Consider the following 17,932-nt stretch of genomic DNA (forward strand, 5'->3'; position numbering starts at 1 on the left):
ATAATAATAATAATACTAATAATGATAGCGTGTTTAAGGTGCTCCGTCAGAGCAGTGTCTCCGTGCCAAACGGAGTTTACCTCTCCAGCCTGAGCTTCGGAAAGTTCCAGAATGGAGGCGTAGCTCTCGGTGTCAAAGTTGGAGAAGAAGCTGCTCCACTGTTTCTCAAAGGTCACCAGGTCCTGAAACAGAGCGGAGGGCTGAGAACGTGTCCTTACCGCGGTAGGCTTCCGGTCAAGAGGAAATTTTTTTATGTGACATAAAGTTTACGGTTCTTTTACTGACACTTTTCAGCAGGGTCATTTTTACCCAGTTTAGGGTTAGTACCTGGATCAAGGGTATTACAGCAGAAGCTGGCATTTAAATCTGTGCATTTCAAATGTAAGGTGGCAGCTTTAACCAGTGCGCCACCTGCTGCCCCAGGGTGACATTCATGTAATGTTCACATATCACAAAACCCCTCCGGTGGAATTTAAGGGGGGTATTTATTTGTTTTTTGTAACGTGGGACTGAAAATGTAGGTTTCCGCTAAAAGAGTTACTGCTTTACCGCGGTCAGCAGCATCTCCAGAGAAACGGGATCCACTGCGCCGTAGATCTGCCAGAGCTTCTCGCTCACGTCCGTCAGCTGAAGGAGAGAGAGGAGAGGAGGGGGAGCTGCATGTTCACGGGAACCACGGGTGGTACATCAAGTCTCCAGGCGGACTGAACTGCACACGCGCGTTCCGTGTCGCCGCGGGGGTGGGGGGGTCAAGGTCGGGGCGGCCGAGGCCTCGTGTCCGCGGACCGGCAGCGGGACCTTCACCCGTCGAGTCCTTCCATTGGAATTGGGCCACCGGGGATGTTCGAGAAAGACGTGCAACTTCTGCATCATCCTCTTACGATATTTCTGACAGAAGTTATTATTCCCAGCTTGTCTCATTACATTAATATTGTTGCATTAACTTGTTAGTGTAACAAGACAATATAACTTATCGCTATATAATTAAATGTATTGTTATGTTTTCATTCGTTCATTTATAACTGCATGCCCAACACGGGGTCGCTGGTGTGGTTCGTCAGTCAGACACACGTGGTGAAACGGAGTACGTAAAGTGTCCGAAATTTACACGACGACAAGAGCGCTAAAACTTTTGCGTTTTTCAAGATTCTCCCCATCATCCGTGGCAAAATCCACATTTCTCCGGCATTAATTAACAGGTTATTTAGCACTAACACCGCAGTACATTTGTGATCGGTTGCAGGGCAGTGATTTGTGGTAAGAGGGAGGTGTGGACATGTACCATGTAGGTGTTACATAACAGGTGGTACCTTGTGCTTCATGGTGAAAAAGCCTCCACCCCCAATGCCCTCCAGGGCAAAAGCCTGTATTATGGGCCACTTCTCCACCGCAAACATGTCAAATTTCTGAGCGTAACCTGAATCCCACAGAAATGCAGATTAGTGCATCGTAATGAAATAAAAACATCTCCAGACAAAAATATTTACAATCATCACTGTGTATAACAAATGACTTCATACTGAAGCTGTAATACGCTGGGTCTGATAATAAAATTATTTGTTACGACTTTTCAAAGAACATCTCCAATTTATTTATTCTAATTGCGTTTTCTTCATTATATTAGTTTGTAAAATTTCTGTTGCAGAGCAAGAGCCAGCTGCTCTTCCACGTCCAGCCGTTCGATGGCAGTAAAAGGCACTCAGGCAGAACGGAAAGGGACCTGTGGGACCACCTCCGTCTAACTTGCGGCCACAGCGTTTGCAGCTTCTCTGCTGTTCCTTAGCGTTCGAGATCAATAACAAATGAGGAATTTTGTGGGATGAATCCAAAATCGTCATTCAACAGAGATTTTTAGGGTCTGTATTTTTATTTTCAGTCGTTTTAGGTCCATTTTAATATGAAGTGCAGAATTTTTTTTTTAAATTATTACAGCTTTGTCTGAGATTATTATAGGACCTGCCCTATTAAGAGAGATTAAGTGTATTATTCATCTGTCCAATTTCAATTTTTCTCCCGAGTAGGGTCACGTTAATCCGGAGCCTATCCCCGAGTTATTGTGCACAAGGCTGGGGGGGGTGCACAATTCAACTTTTGTGAATTATGAATTCCTGTTAAAAGCGACTGAAGTTACGAACGAATCCAGTTATGAATTTCCTCTCCCGAACTGTGCAAGTTGAGCATCCAGTGAATTTAATGATGACATGTTTAATTATGTATGTAACTGAGTATGAAGCTCAGGAGAAATTATTATGTATGTTCGTCCGCACAGAACACGAGGTACACGTACCCTGGGGACTGTACGGGACCCCGATGTGGCTGCAGCCCTGCACCATGTTCACGAAGCTTGAGATCTTGAACTCTTCGGCAGCCTCCTCATCCTCATACTGCCGAAGTCACGAGAAAGTGAGTTTCACCATGGTAATTCCACACATGTAGCCATTACAGCGTACCACCTCACCAGCGTAAAGTAACATTTTACGTGTATTCATTTATCAGATGATTTTTTCCAAAGTGACGTACATCTCATAGAAAATACAACGTGTTCATTACATGAGCAGAAAGAGACACTTAGATGCAGACGTGTGATTCTTAAGTGCAGTTAGTTTGTTTCTTTCCACCACATGAACCGATGTTCATCACGCGAGTAGCTGCATAAAGCTTTATCACAATATTGATGATTCCTGATCACCTTCATAGTAATTTTTTTTTTGGTGGTACATATAAACATTATACATTATACCATAATTACATTATAGGAGCAGCTGTAAAGGTTTATCCGGCATCATCTTAAGGTTATGTTGCATGAACATTTACACCTTACATGAACTTAAGAGATGATGGGTGAAGTGAGTCTGGAACAGATGAGTTTTAAGACCCTTTTTAAATGTGGGTAGAGATTCAGCAGTTCTGAGTGAGAGGGGGAGGTCGTTCCACCACATTTTGCATGACTGCCATTGGAATGAGCACATTCCACATTTCCCTGCTGAACACTGATATACATTTTAAAAAATAACATTTCCTTGCACAGCAGCTTTATGACACCTGACACATTAGAACTATTTCTGTCCCTACTCGGTTGCTATGGTTACCTCCGCCTCGGTCAAGCAGTGGACATGCAGGTTCCTCCAGTGCGAGACGAAAGGCAGGACGCAGGTGTAATTGATGGGGTTACAGTAAAGGTGCACGCTGTCCGCTTTGATCAACAGAATCACATCTGCGAGAGACACATGTTACAGAACAGCTCTTACGAAACACACCACCGTTACAATTAGCAGGGTATCGGATGGAGTCATTCGCACCCAAGGCGACCTGGAGCACACACGCTTCACCACGACACGCTTCAAAACTGTGCCTTAAATAGTGGACTATTTTTACACCCACTGCTCACACAACATGGTTAATCTGTTCGACAATTTGAGTCCAGGCTCCGAATTAATATTATTTCTAAGGGAAAAAATGTTTGCACACAAAAAAAATTCAACCTAAAATCCCACAATAAAAGGTATTTTTACAGATGATGACAGTAACGCAATCTGAACGAGACATTTTCACGATTTGGATATTTATGATATAATTTCTTTATATTGTAAATATTCTTTGGGTTGGGCCGCAGTCCTGCTCTCCGGTGGGTCTGGGGTTCGAGTCCCGCTTGGGGTGCCTTGTGGCGGACTGGCGTCCCGTCCTGGGTGTGTCCCCTCCCCCTTCGGCCTTCCGCCCTGTGTTACCGGGTAGGCTCCGGTTCCCCGTGACCCCGTATGGGACAAGCGGTTCTGAAAATGTGTATTCTTTATACCAGATTGCATTTCTTATGAGGTAAGTGACCATGAAAGACCACATTTTCATTTGCATTAACCACTTGTCCTTGTCAGGGTCACAGGGGTCCGGAGCCAATCTTGGAAACACTGGGAAGTAGGATAGGAGGGGAACATGCTGGACAGGACCCGAGTCCACCAAAAAGTAGCCACACACACACACACACACACACACATGGGGGGGGGGCAATTTAGAGACACCAGTTAACCTGAAACACACGCTTGGACTGTGGGAGAAAACCTGAGCATCTGGAGGAAACCCTTGTGAACATGTTGAGAACATGCAAAGCATTTCACCGAACCACATTCTGTGCAATAGATAAAATATTAATAAATCAGCATGAAAATCAGTATCTGTGCACAAGGGGGGGACTCTTGCGGGACACCCGGTAACCGTTTTCACGTAACGGAAAGAAGCGCGTACCGTCGAGCAGCTCTTCCGGGAATTGAAAGTCTCGGTCCAGATGGTTCCGCGTGAAGAGGCCGAAGAACAGGTAGCCGGCCAGTTCGCAACAGCCCTGGTTGTACCGGCTGTCGATACCTGCAGACGGGAGGAACACGAAACGGAGTAAAACACGGGCCACGGTCAACACACCCACAACTCCTCTCCAGCCTCCCCAGGTCTCTCTCTTTATACTCAGACTTATAGCTCCCGCTGGCCACACCTGGTACTTGTTTTTTAAAAGAGCCACACCGTGGTGGGGGTGTCAGTCTGGGGAAGGGGATGGGCGTGGCTAAACTCCAACCCGCCACATTCATATTCAAGCGGGGTACAGCTGAACCGTTAAAGAACGACGAGAACCACATTTTACGGCAATTCTCAGAATGTATAACATTCAAATTATTATATAAAATCACGTTACGTTCGTGTAACATTATTTTATATGGAATTATGTAACATTTCAATTATTACTATATATATAATATATATATATGCAAAATTTGAATTATCAGCTGGACTCCACTTGCTTGTTTTCCAGCCGCTGTAAAGAAATAAAAGGGATTCAGTGATTTGGTCCGAGCGACATCTATATTTTTGGACACATTTCGGCAGCCGCGCCGAGCGCAGAGCGGCAGCAGCCGGGACTTGGCGCAGACCGACACGGCGGTTCCTCACACGGCGGGACATGGGTTCGCGGCTCACCGAGGGGGCAGAGGACCGCATCTGGAGAAGCAGCCGTGCCGCCGTCCCTCAGCAGGGCCTGGACGTGACGCAAGCGTGAAGAGCTGCAGAGGAATGGGAGCAGTGGGCGCACAAGTTACGAACACACTCTCCTTATGTGCGCGCGTAAGCGTGTGCGTATTACCATCTGCATCAATGCACGATTTGTTAAAACGGGCAGAACAAGCCTTTGTGTCGGAGACACTGGGACCTTTTGTCGGAGCGGAAACTCGACTTCTTCCCGAAACGCTCCGACGTCTCCGTATTTTCCGTCCCCGAATTACGGTGCGTCCCCATTATTGGGGCCTGAAGTTTTCCATTTGCACTTGATATGCGTACAGCTATGTCGACAGAGGCCCTTCGCTCCAGGTCCTGGTCTTTCCTGCTCGTTTCTCAGACTAATTTAATTTCTCCCAATGCAGTGAACAGAGGGAAGTGAACAAAACACTCATTTGATTCATACGGGAGCAGGAGGAAAAAGATTAGACGTTAAAATATGCCTTACAAAGGCAAGCGAATAAGAACTGCACACACAATGTGTTTAAAAATAGCCACATGATGTCAGCGCACGGGGGGCGTGGGGGTCTCAAGACCTCCAGGGCTCGTCTGCCGTTTTTCTGCCCCGGAGCTCCTCGGCGAGCCAAGAAGGTCTCCTATTACCAAGGCGCTGTGTGTGGAGTAAACAGCTGGGCAAGTGAGTGAGAGTGTGTGTGTGTGTGTGTTTCCACTGCCTTCCGGCAGGCTGCCTTGGGGGAAGACAAAAAAAAAAAAAAGTCCCAGAAGAAGCTCCAGCTCTCTAAGCGTGTTTTCACAAGAACTCTCAGAAAAACCAAACAAAATTATCACGACAAACTGCCCCGAAACATCCGCTCAGGAACTGCTCTTATACCCTAAATGTTCCGGAAAGTGCCGTGTAGGTTTACTGGTGATTATCTGCCCACTGATTCTCTTTATTGTTCACAGCTGGATCACTTGGTTTCTATGACATCAATAAGAAGAGAGAGAATGAATATTTCGCTTTTAATCTTGTCTTGCTTGCAAAATTTCATATTTGTAAGAATAAATCTGGTAGCAAGAGGAACTGACATTTAAGCTCAGCCAACAAGAACTCAGGTAGAATTATTTACCCTTTTATACAGGTGCCCAACTTTCCTTGAGCAATTTAAGGTAAGCACATTACTCAAGGGTAGTACAGCTGGAGCTGAGATTTGATGCCATGACCTTCAGATTCTAAGGTAGCAGTTTCAGCCACTACACCACCAGCTGCCCCAACTGCCTCCCTCTTTTCATAATGATGTAAAGCAGTATATCAGTGTCATCCTCACCTCTGGTAACTGAGAACTCGGAGAAAATGTGGAGCTATTTACACACACACACACACACACACACACACACACACTGTCTGAAACCACTCGTCCCAAGCGGGGTCGCAGCGAGCCGGAGCCTAACCCGGCAACACGGGGCGCAAGGCTGGAGGGGGAGGGGACACAACTTGGACGAGACACCAGCCTGCCGCAAGGCACCCCAAGCGGGACTTGAACCCAGACCTGCCTGGAGCTATGTAGTTTTTAATTTTATTTTTTACTCCCCTGGCATTTATATTATTTGTTTGTTTTGCATTGTGTTTCTCTTTGCCCTGTTTTTCTACTACTTGTTATAGTTAAGGACCTATTTTTTAGAGCCCCAGTCCTGTGTCTCCATGCAGCCCACGTGGCTCCACCCGCCCACAGGTCCACTGTTGTCCCTCCATCAGCAGCATCCTTCTACGCTCAACGGGGTTTAATCCAGACAGACCAGCTCAGATAATGACTTAATAAGTGCATATCACGTTGGGCTCCAAGTTCTAACATTTTCCAAAATGTCACTATTGAACTTAATTCTTTGAATCAGTTTCACAGTTTGGCACAGTAAAATAATAGTAATTTCATATGTCACATGATGATGACAGACAGAAATACCTGCACAGCAACAACTGTACATATTATACATCCGACAATGATATTTATGGAGTATAGTAGACACGTACACACACACACTGTCCAAAACCGCTCGTCCCAAGCAGGGTCGCGGCGAGCCACAGCCTAGCCCAGCAACACAAGGCGCAAGGCTGAAGGGGGAGGGAAAACACCCAGGACGGGATGCCAGTCGATCGCTAGGCACCCCAGGCAGGACTCGAACCCGAGACCCACCAGAGAGCAAGGCCTGGCCAAACGCACTGCACCACCACACCCCCCTACTCCTAAATAAATAAATGTAAATGTAAAACCAGGGAGTTTATATAGATGGTGTTCCTATAGTACTTACATAGTACATGATGAATGGCAGATGTTTGTACAGGATAGGTTATATAGTATACTTTTCATATATCAGACTTTAAGAAGTCTGGATACTATGAGTATGGATCATATACATGTGTAATAGGATATAAAAATATAATAAAACCCCACCAGGAGGCAGAGCTTCCCCCCGAGAAAGCTGCGGTCAAGCCGCAAACGGTCCAATGTTAGGTTCCTCATAAATCCCCGGTGCATCACTCTGATCAGAACCAAAGCCCGAGCAGGGATGGTAGTCAGCAGTAAAACAGTGTATTATACTGCGCGTGTGGGCTCACAAATGTGTTTGGAGACCAGGTGCTGAGCACAGAATCATTGCTCTAATGTGGACTCGTGTTTAAACATGATGAACTGAACGCACAGCAGCTCTCGGTAGAGAATAATTATAATAATATGACCAGTAATTTTTAAATTTTTTAAAAGAGAACTGGCGGCGGCACCCCGGCCGGACAAGCCGCGCGCGCTGTACTGCGTTAAACTTCCGTTCGCAACATCCATGATCCGTGCGAACGGCAGCAACTCGAAACGTCTCAGCGAGATCCTCGACGTTTTCTGGAGGGAAGAACAGAAGATGGGAGCGTGATCGCGCGGAAAAACCGCGTCAAAAAGCGCATTTTTCCGAGACAGCGGCGCCGGGCGGCGCGCCGCAGACACTCAGTCGGTATTCCTCTGGAAGCGGTACAGGGGAAATTTAATTACCTGCGCTGCCTGCTGCGGTAATATACATAAGCCTGGGGTAAATCGGTGTAAAAGAGAAGCTGAACGACCTCGGCTGAACGAATAGCGAAAACGAAATGAATGCCATCCATCCATGTCCACGATGATGATGTCGACGGAAAAGCAAGCCGAAGCCGGGCGAGTCGAGAGACGCGGACTCGGTTCCGACTCGCACCGGTCCGGACCGACCGGTACAGATTTACCTCACCGCGGGGCTCGCGCTCCTGTACTCGCCCTCCGTCCCCCGTATTCCTGCCATCTTTGTTGGTCAAAAATGGGAAAAAAAATTAACGTTTTGCACTTCGGGAGAGCGATGACAGGGGGCGGGGCCGCGGCGTCACCATGGCAACGGGCGACACCATCGGCCGCCTGCGGGGCGAGTCCTTAGTCTCGTGCGCGACATCCCCCTTCGTTTTAGCGCCGTCTCTCCTTTTAGGGGCCACGCTTTGAGCGCAGGACTCGTATTTACCTTCCCTCTCCATGCTTTAAATTCTCTGAGGAGTGAAGCGATGGTGTTTGAACCCCTGATGAACACTTACACCCCTAAAGTCCTCCGAGTCCGTGGTCCAGTTCAAGGCGGTTGAAGCAACCAGCTGCAATCCTGATGTGGCTGTAATCCAGATGTGTGACGAATTCTCACTCGGACCTGCCAGAGAATTCCCACGTATCTCCACTGCTGCTCTCCCTCCTTTTGGCTGCCTGTTGCTGCTCATGTCAGGTTCAACACTCTGCTTATGGCCTTCGAGACGGTCAAGGCATCTGCTCCCGGACCATCTACGGGATCTGATTGCTTGGCTTCTTGATGATCCCACTGAAAATGGGTCCAAAAGTCTGCTAGTTCTCAGTTTTGCCTCCAGTGTGGTCCCTCAGAGTTGCTGAATCCCCTTCAACATCTGAAAGGGCACTGAAACCCATCTCGCCCATTTCTCACCTGATTTCCTGACAGCTCAGTGATCATGTTACTGGTAATCATATCATCACTGAAGTTTTGTCGTCAGAGCAGGAGCTACAAAGTGATGTGCAGTTCCCAATGGTCTGATCTTCCACATATTTTGTCAAAATTCCAGGGGACTCCAAACTAAAATGTAAGTACACAAAACATTTCCACAATCCACAACTGGGGTGTAATACTATTAAATACTGAAAAATGATTGATTTGCCTGTGGAAATGTTTGTGAGCTATCTCATGATGCTGACTGTCACACACACACACACACATTTTCAGAACCGCTTGTCCCATACAGGGTCGCGGGGAACCAGAGCCTACCTGGTAACACAGGGCGTAAGGCCGGAGGGGGAGGGGACACACCCAGGACAGGATGCCAGTCCGTCGCAAGGCACCCCAAGTGGGACTTGAACCCCAGACCCACCGGAGAGCAGGACTGTGGCCCAACCCACTGCACCACCGCACCCCTTCTGACTGTCAACATCTCTTTTATACATGATACAGTACAATAACTATTGTTCAGCTTCTGCAGCAGACTTTTAGAATATTTGCTTTGTAGTTGGGGGCGCGGGGGTGCGGTGGCGCAGTGGGTTGGACCAGGTCCTCCTGTCTGGTGGGTCTGGGGTTCGAGTCCTGCTTGGGGTGCCTTGTGGCGGATTGGCGTCCTGTCCTGGGTGTGTCCTCTCCGGCCTTACGCCCTGAGTTGCTGGGTAGGCTCCAGTTCCCTGTGACCCCGTTTGGAACAAGTGGTTAGGAAAATGTGTGTGTGTGTGTGCGCGCGCGCGCTTTGCAGTTGCTTCAAAATTTAAGTCCTTTTCCATTACATACTTCTTAAATTTTGTCCACTCACTCTGTATTACTGGTTATAAAAACCTAGTTCTGCTTTGTAAGTTAGCACTGCAAAACAGGAAAAACAGCATCTCCTAGTATATAAACCTGGTTTGCAATATAAGCCATATTCTAAATAATAGCATGTACGGAATTATCTCACTGGGGAAAAAAAACACTTGAGTTCCATAAAAAATTTCAGGATTGTTAAAACACACTTTGTGGGAACAAAATCTAGAAGCCATAAGCAAGCTAGGTTTGCCTCTGAGTGTAGTAAAAAACAGTTATTTAAAAAATATATATATATATATTATATTTAAGAACTTCAACAGCGATGTGGGTTGTTTTGTGGTTTTCTGATCAGATAAAACTAAGACAGAGATTTTTTTAGCCAAAATTCGAAGTGCATTGTGTAGCACAAACTGTCATCCCAACAGTAAAATATGGTGGTGACAGCATCATGGTTTGGGGCTGCTTTTCATCAGCCGGGACTGGGTGTCTTGGTAAGCAAAATGAAGAACACACACACACACACACACACACACATTTTCTGAACCGCTAGTCCCATATGGGGTCACGGGGAACCGGAGCCTACCCGGTAACACAGGGCGTAAGGCCGGAGGGGGAGGGGACACACCCAGGACGGGACGCCAGGCCGTCGCAAGGCACCCCAAGCGGGACTCGAACCCCAGACCCACCAGAGAGGAGGACTGTGGTCCAACCCACTGCGCCACCGCACCCCCCAAAATGAAGAACAAATGAAGCTAAATACAATAGTAAATGTTGTAAGAGACCTTACTTCATTCTGCTAAAAAACTAAAGCTTGGGATAGAGTCCATTGGTTCCCCTTTCAGCAGAACAATGATACGAAGGCCAAAGCAACACTGGAATAGCTCAAGAGCACTACGGTGACTGTCCCGGAGTGATTCAATGCAAGACTTGATCTCGGTCCGATCGAGAATCTGTGGCAGAATTTGAAAACTGTGATTAGCAAACAACCTGAACAACCTAGAGCAAATCTGCCTATAGAAGAACGTTCAAATTCAATCCAAAGCAGTGTGCAATGCTAGTGTACATTTACACTAACTGACGAAGCAGTTATTGTAGCAAAAGGTGTCTGTTCAAAGCATTAAAGTGAACAATTTGAATACAAACAGCACATTTTGGGTTCTCATGTTTTTCTTTAAAAAATAATATTACCTTAAAACAAGACATTTAGAATTCCATTGTTTTGAAATAAAACACCACAGAGCATTAAATTTCAGTATTCCATTTGTTGTATAGAAAAATGAATTGGAGAATTGGTGTGCAAACTTTTGCAAGACACTGCATGTTTACCGTATAATCAAATATTCATATAGCTCACGAATTAAAAACAAATTTGAAGAAATCAAACTAGGATAATCTACCATTTCACTGGTGATCATTTATTTATCGTTTTACTTGTATTCACTTCTGCAGACACCACTCGACTCACATATAATAGACCGTTCATCAACCGATACATCAACCCCTCTATACAACTTGTGTACAGCGGAACGAAATGTCGTTTCTTCGGAGACCATGGTGCGACACAGAACATAGCAGAAGACAATAAATAAATACACAGGACAGGACGTGGACGCGGGTATGGCTGCGAGCTGTAGGCAGTAGTGTAGTGCTGAGATAAGTGTTCGACGGAGCCAGGTGAGCATTGGGAGGCAGCTGGGTGTCAAGTAGTCTGACTGCCTCAGGGAAGAAAGTGTTGCGGAGTCTGCTGGTGGTGGCGCGGATGCTCCGGTACCCCCTGCCAGATGGCAGCAGGGTGAAGAACGAAAGTAACAGATGTCAGATTCCCCCTCCTCCCCCACCATTCAACATCATGTGCTCCTCTATACATTCAGCATCCTTCACCATCGTATTTATAGTCGATACAGCTAAACCTGGTTCCCGCGCTATAGACCATAATCTTTGTCCACCTTCATACTTTCTTATTATTTTCAGTTTCATCTCCAAATCGATTGCTGAATGCTTGCGAGACGCTTCTCGCTTTCCTTAAAGCCCACGTTTACCACCAGGCATTGGGAATAATAAAAAAGGGTAAAAAATATGGGAAAAAAAGAACTACACTAATGCGAGGAGATGTGTTCACGGCTCAAAGCACGCGGGAACTGGGAAGATGCAGCTTCCTGCCCTGTCTGGCTACGTCGACTTGGGCTTATCGTATTCCAGATGTTTTGCGTACGCGCTATCCGTAAATAATGTGTATGCCAGGAATTTTTTCAGTAAATCCGGATTTACCTAAGTCAAATGTACGTAAGTATAGGGGTGTCTGTATGTTCAAAAATTTGCTAGAGGAAACATGACCTGCACTTCCAAGTGCAGCCATTAGTTGGCAGTAAAGAGCACACAAAGAGAGCGGCAGTGTTGGGCCTCACACTGTGTTTACACCCGTTTGGTGTTTGTAAGTGCTGGTGAGCAATGAAGAGACAGAAATGTACATATTTAGGTGATGAATCAGTGAACAATCAGCATTAAACAGGAATTTCTGGAGGCAACTTTCACATTTTCAAACATTTCAATTTTTTTTTCAATGTTTATTTTAGCTATATCCAAGACTTTTCCAGGACCTACCAGGAAAAAAATCAAGGTACATCTTCAGTATTATGCACTTATCATCTTTCTAATGAAGCAAAATAAAGTGAAAAGGCGACATGGTGACCAATACTGTACATGTTGGGGTACAGCTGGTAGCACAGTGGTTAGAGGCGCTAACTTTAAACCCAGAAGTCGCAAGTTCGGAGCTGTATAAATGGATAAATAATTATAAGTAGACTTTGGAGAAAAGAATCAGCTAAATGAACAAATGTGAATGCTGTTTCAGGTCAATAAAAATTCTGGATGGACCTGTGTGTGCTGTGTCCATTGCTACAGAGGTGATCGATTGGTAAAAACTGAGTGAAAAAAACTCTTAATTCGTTATATCTGAGGTTTTTGGACTCTATCCTGTGAATGAAGTCATCATGACATGGAGGGAGGTGTGCGATACTACGCTTTCATTGACCGTGACGTTCCAGCTGGATTTATGAACAAAACGAGTTACGAACACGCTGCCAACGCCATTGTGTTCGTACGTGGAGGAGGCAGCGCGCGAGACAAAGAGAACGAAAACCTGACCGCAGTCCTATTCCACACCGATCGCGAACCGCCCCTCACTCTCCCATCCCTTCCTTTCCCACGGCCCCGTATTTATATTTCAACGTCATTTCCGGGAGGGGACGGCGTGTTTGTAGCACGCTGCGTATACGTGCGCGTGCGCGCGCCTTCCGGGCTGATCGCTGATCGCTGAGCGTGGAGGCTTTGCCATGACTGCAAGGTGGCGAGCGCTGCGGACGCGTTCCCGTTTCACCAGCTGAGTCGTGGGCGAGCAGCGAAGGCGAAAACGGCCCAGTTGGTCGCCGAGAGCGGTTGGACGGAGCCGTTTGTGCTTCCCGCGGACCGGGTCACCGCACGGAAGAGGCTGCTACAGAGCGGCGCCCGCTTTTCCCTCACTGACTCTGCGCCCCGGAGCAAATAAAGCCAAGCGAAGCGGCGAGCTAGCGAGCCCATTCCCGCAGTCATGGACGGAGAGAGGCGGCGGGCCTGCGGGCGCCCCCGGAGCCACGGTGTTTCCCGCAGAGGGCTTGCCGTCGCCCCGTGGCTGTTGGCGGCCGCGCTCCTCGCCGGGCTCCCCTCCTGCCAGGCCAAGGAGTGCGACAAGCCGTGCCTGAACGGGCAGTGCAGTCCCTCCAGCGGCGCCTGCGTCTGCGAGGCCGGCTGGGTCGGGGACCAGTGCCAGCACTGCGGGGGCCGCTTCAGGTGGGGACTCGCCGGCGTGGGCGGAGGAGAGCGAGCGAGCGGGGTGGGTGGGAAGCGAGCGGGGTGGACGTGGCGGGGAATGATCGTGATGTGGCTTCCAGCAGCTGCCCCGGTCGGTGGGACGGAGAAAGGAGAAAGAGGCTCCGTCCGGCGTCGCTTCCGCAGAGACAGAGCGAGCGGCTGTCCGGCGCCCCGCCGCCTCGGGCCGCTGTCGCTCGGACCGGCTGCAGTCAGACGAGCCGCCGCCGCCACCGCCGCCGGCGGAGCGGCACAGACACCGCGGCGCGGTACCGACATGATACAGACAGATTCATATAGAGATGTGATTGTTGTTGGCGAGACTGACAGATCAACAGATATTGAGATATGATGATGGTTGTACAGTCAGTGAGTGAGTGAGTGTGTTGTTTGTAAGAACAGGTGAAGCTCCGTCTCCGCCGCCCCTCGGGCTCTCGAGTCGTGGCGTTTTTTCGCTGAATATATGAATCATATTTCGCGTTCATGTAACGGCCTTTTTTTCTCCCCTCCAGACGCGGACATGTTTGATCACGCTGCGTTTTTCCCTTCATTGCGCCGAGCTGTTTTGTATTGACGGAGCGGCGCGAGCCCGCGGTAAACAAGTAAACACACGTCGCGTGTCGCTCCGCTTCGTGGAGACTCGGGGAGAAGAAGCGGAATAGCGGCCGTGCGACTTTGAACTGTTACAAGTTGACGACTTTGAAGTGTTACAAGTTCACCCCGGACGCCGCGCGGTGAGGGAGTAGAAATTGTAATTTTGTTTTAAAACATGTCATGTCTGGGGAAAAATGTAACCATTTGCCAATTTGCAATGTCCGGCCCGCATTTTTTTTTTTTAATACACCTTTTGGAGTAAAAATGCATGGGCTCAGTTGGTGGAAATGAACGAAGTGCGTTCTGCAGGTTATGTCCTTCGCTTCGGTCGCAGTAATGAGGTAAAAGGTACTCTATTACGGTGTATTTGGCTCCAGTGTGTCGGATTTTTCCCGAGACTCTTCGTGTAACGGAAGAGTTATGAAGTTGAAATGGGAAAAAAAAAATCACAATGATGATGTGGCATCTGCTTCTCTAAGCCCAGGAAAACCACGACTTTTTTTAGATTGAATAAACTAATATTAATACTTGTTTGCAAATGGCATGAGTAGCTTTTAATGTTGAAATAACAAATAATGTGCTGCTAGGTTTTGGTTTTCAATCTGTTAATTTTTAAGGTTTGTAGGTAAAAAAGTGCCTATGCTGGATAATCATTCGACTGCTGTTCTACCTGCAGTCCGTTTTCGTTAGTGTTCAGTTAAACACCAGGTGGCATAGTGGTTAGTGGTACCGCCTTGACCTTAGGGCTTAAGTTTCAAATCCCACCTCCTGCTGCAGAACCTTTTATCCAAATATCCTGTACTGGTACTGTAAGAGTTACACAGCTGTATAAATCGGTAAATTGCTCTAAGTAGCTTAACATTATTATTTGCTTAAGGTATAAACATCAGATAAATGTGCATGTAGTGACCGTGTTTCCGCAGGTTAGCTGAGGTGCCGCTCCAGAAACACTCCTGTACCGATGTTTTTATGGTGTTACTGCGGCTCTTACTAGCAAGGTGTGCTCGCTGCACCTGAACGATGTTTGAGGGCGGCAGTCTGATCGCACACTCAGTGTGTCGGGAGTCAATCTGATGACATTTCTCCCACATTTGTGAAATATCTCCATTCGTCCTGTCCTCCAGGGTAACCTTCTCAGTGTTGTTCACCAATGATTTACTTATTTCCAAGCACAGAATCCTTTTGATTCCAAAATAGGTCTCGACAGTAGCAGCAAACCAGTGAGTTTAGATCTTTTCCTGCTGCTGTGTTCTTCTTACTGCGCTTTCTAGTAAATGTGGTGTAAATCTGAGCACTTTGACGTGAATCAAAAGTTCTGGTTTATGTTTTGCGGATTGAACGAATGTTGTTTTGGGCTGTGATCTTTCACCTTCTGGGTGTGTGAGGAGTGTGCCCTGTAGGGTTAGGGTGTGTAACTAAGGGAGCGCTGTTTCCAAAAGGCTGTGGTGGGGGGTCTATCCAGCTGTACTATAATATTAGCGCAATATGTAAAAGTCACTCTTAGTTTTGGATTACAGTAAATTGCAAATAACAGAACTGGTACATTAGGTAACATTTCGATAGCATATTGACATATTTTTCAACATATCAATTTACATTAATAAGCAAATTTTTTGATGTTCACTTGCAGGTCTGTTAGCGGTTAAAGCAGTTCAGAACAATAGGTTATGTGTTTAAAAGACTTTCTGTAATCATGACTTACTGTTAAAAAAATTAATAAATGGAGGAAACCTGGAGTCTTCTTCCTTTGCCTTAACCATCACTACTTTTTTTTTTAGTGACCCATATTTATTGTGTTTACATGAGTTGTGTGTGGTGTTGAGCGCAGCTGCGGGGTTTAATCATTGTACCACTCTTGCCACCTTTGCCCGAGAGGCCGCCGCCGCTCCGGCTCCGATTGGTTGGACGTGGATCGCATGACCAACGCGGCCTCCGCGCGGCTCCGTGTTTGCATCCCACCCGCTCTTCGGGCGAGGTTCTGGGATGCATCTGGTGCCGTCACGCATGTTCGCCGCACTCGGTGAGAGTGCAGATCTGCAGGCCGCTAACATGCAGGGCTTAGCGTGGGAAGGCAGCTTATCTCCAGGTCATGTGAGGGCGCAGCTCGCTGGCCCGTGATCCTTCACCCTCTCGGCAGTGTGCATGTGTGCTGGAGTGTGTTAGAGAGTGCGTGTGTGTGTGTGTCAGTGAGAGACCTTACTGCATGCATCACTGTGAACTTGTCTTTTCTGAGACGCATTTGTGTCAATCCGTGACTCTACAATCAGATCGCTTGTAAGAACTGCATGTCATGTTACGGTGCAGTAAATGTTACCGTGCTAATTAATAATTGGGTGAAGATGAAACTCAAGGTGATTTAGAGCTTTGAGGCAAGAAAGCAAACTTCTATTTTTTTAAAAAGAAGAATTAAATGTTCAGTCTCACTGGGAAGACTTTTTTTTTTTTAAGGATGATCTGTGCATATAGAGCGACAGCAGATGGCGCAGCAGTTAGAGCTGCTCCATTTGGACTGAGTGGGCTATGGTTCGAACCCCACCTTCTGCTGTATTACCCTTGATCAAGGTACTTTCCCTGAACTGATACTGTAGAATTAACCCTGCTCTCTAAATGGGTAGATCAGTGTAAGTAACCGAACATTGTAAGGTGCTTTGGAGAAAAGCTTCAGAAAAAAAGATGTAAAACATAAATGTGTGTCCAGCGTTCATAGTCCTACCGAAGCTTTTGATGGCTCTGTTTGTACTTCCCCGAAAAAGGAAGTAATAGTACTGAGAACAGTTAACTTTTGACATGTATTGATGTACAGTTGTTCTTAAGAGTAAAAGTATTAGTGTGTGTCCTTTTGTTTGTAATATTACAGTCAGGCATTAACACATTTTGGAGCCTTTTACATTTTCTCATTTAGCTGACGCTGATGGTGACAGATGGTGTGATGTGAGTTTTTGGAGCAGTTAGGAGATCAGGAGAAAAGAGGCTCTTAAAGAGATGGGTTTGAGACTCTTCATGAATGATGGAAGGGATTCAGCAGCTCTGAGGGACAGAGGGAGCTCATTGCACTACACTGTAGGTTCTCAGTTTTGGCCTCAACCCTTGGATTCTGGACCCGACTGGGTGGGACCACCAGGTGGACAGAGGTGGAGGAGCTCAGCGCTCTGCCTGATAGGCAGAGGACAGCGACACATCCTGGGAATACCTTTAAACGCACTAAGAAGCTACTCTACCAGTGGCGTGTCCAGCTACTCTACTCATGTCATGTACCCTGGTAAAACGGTGATGTCCGAAAAGTGACGCACATTTGTGTTAAAATTTAAGACCAAATCGCTTTGAAATGAAGTTTCTTCAGTAAACATTAGTTACTGTAACACGTTAAGGCTGTTCCCCTGCATTAATTACTCTAATACGGGACGTCTCTCCACCTGTGCTCGTCCAGCTCTTCTCTATGCCTGTGTGTGTGTGTCACACTGCTCTGTGGATGTGTGAGAGAGCCTATCTGGGAGTGTGACTGTAAAAGGACTGTAAAACTTGATAGGCTTTTGTTTCGATCGACCTTCTTGCCAACGACTGTACTCTAGTTTTTTTACACCTTTACTGTAAGTGGGATTAAGGGTAAAAATAGTTCCGTGTTACAGCCGCAGTGCAGCGCCGGGTTCAAGGTGCACAGGCCTGGTCAGCCGTGGGGGGGGGGGTT

At 47.0% G+C, this 17,932-nt stretch overlaps 2 protein-coding genes across 3 annotated transcripts in view; one reads left to right on the forward strand and one right to left on the reverse strand.

Annotated features, from left to right (window-relative positions):
- The window catches only part of dnaaf9 (dynein axonemal assembly factor 9), a 30,449-nt gene extending 22,132 nt beyond the window's left edge, over positions 1–8,317 (reverse strand). Inside the window, exons 1-8 of the mRNA XM_018728667.2 lie at positions 8,228–8,317; positions 4,957–5,039; positions 4,237–4,353; positions 3,090–3,214; positions 2,288–2,384; positions 1,311–1,417; positions 550–627; positions 81–182 (exon numbers count right to left, since the gene is read on the reverse strand). Of these exons, the coding sequence (XP_018584183.1) occupies positions 81–182; positions 550–627; positions 1,311–1,417; positions 2,288–2,384; positions 3,090–3,214; positions 4,237–4,353; positions 4,957–5,039; positions 8,228–8,283 (765 nt within the window). The 5' untranslated portion in view covers positions 8,284–8,317. The remainder of the gene's footprint in view (positions 1–80; positions 183–549; positions 628–1,310; positions 1,418–2,287; positions 2,385–3,089; positions 3,215–4,236; positions 4,354–4,956; positions 5,040–8,227) is intronic.
- A 4,776-nt stretch (positions 8,318–13,093) lies between these two features.
- Positions 13,094–17,932, forward strand: part of atrn (attractin) — an 81,654-nt gene continuing 76,815 nt past the window's right edge. For both annotated transcript variants that reach the window (XM_029254240.1, XM_029254242.1), the window contains exon 1: positions 13,094–13,635. In XM_029254240.1, the coding sequence (XP_029110073.1) occupies positions 13,397–13,635 (239 nt within the window). In that variant the 5' untranslated portion in view covers positions 13,094–13,396. The remainder of the gene's footprint in view (positions 13,636–17,932) is intronic.

This window comes from Scleropages formosus, chromosome 1 (genome assembly GCF_900964775.1).
Source record: "Scleropages formosus chromosome 1, fSclFor1.1, whole genome shotgun sequence".
Taxonomy (NCBI): domain Eukaryota; kingdom Metazoa; phylum Chordata; class Actinopteri; order Osteoglossiformes; family Osteoglossidae; genus Scleropages; species Scleropages formosus.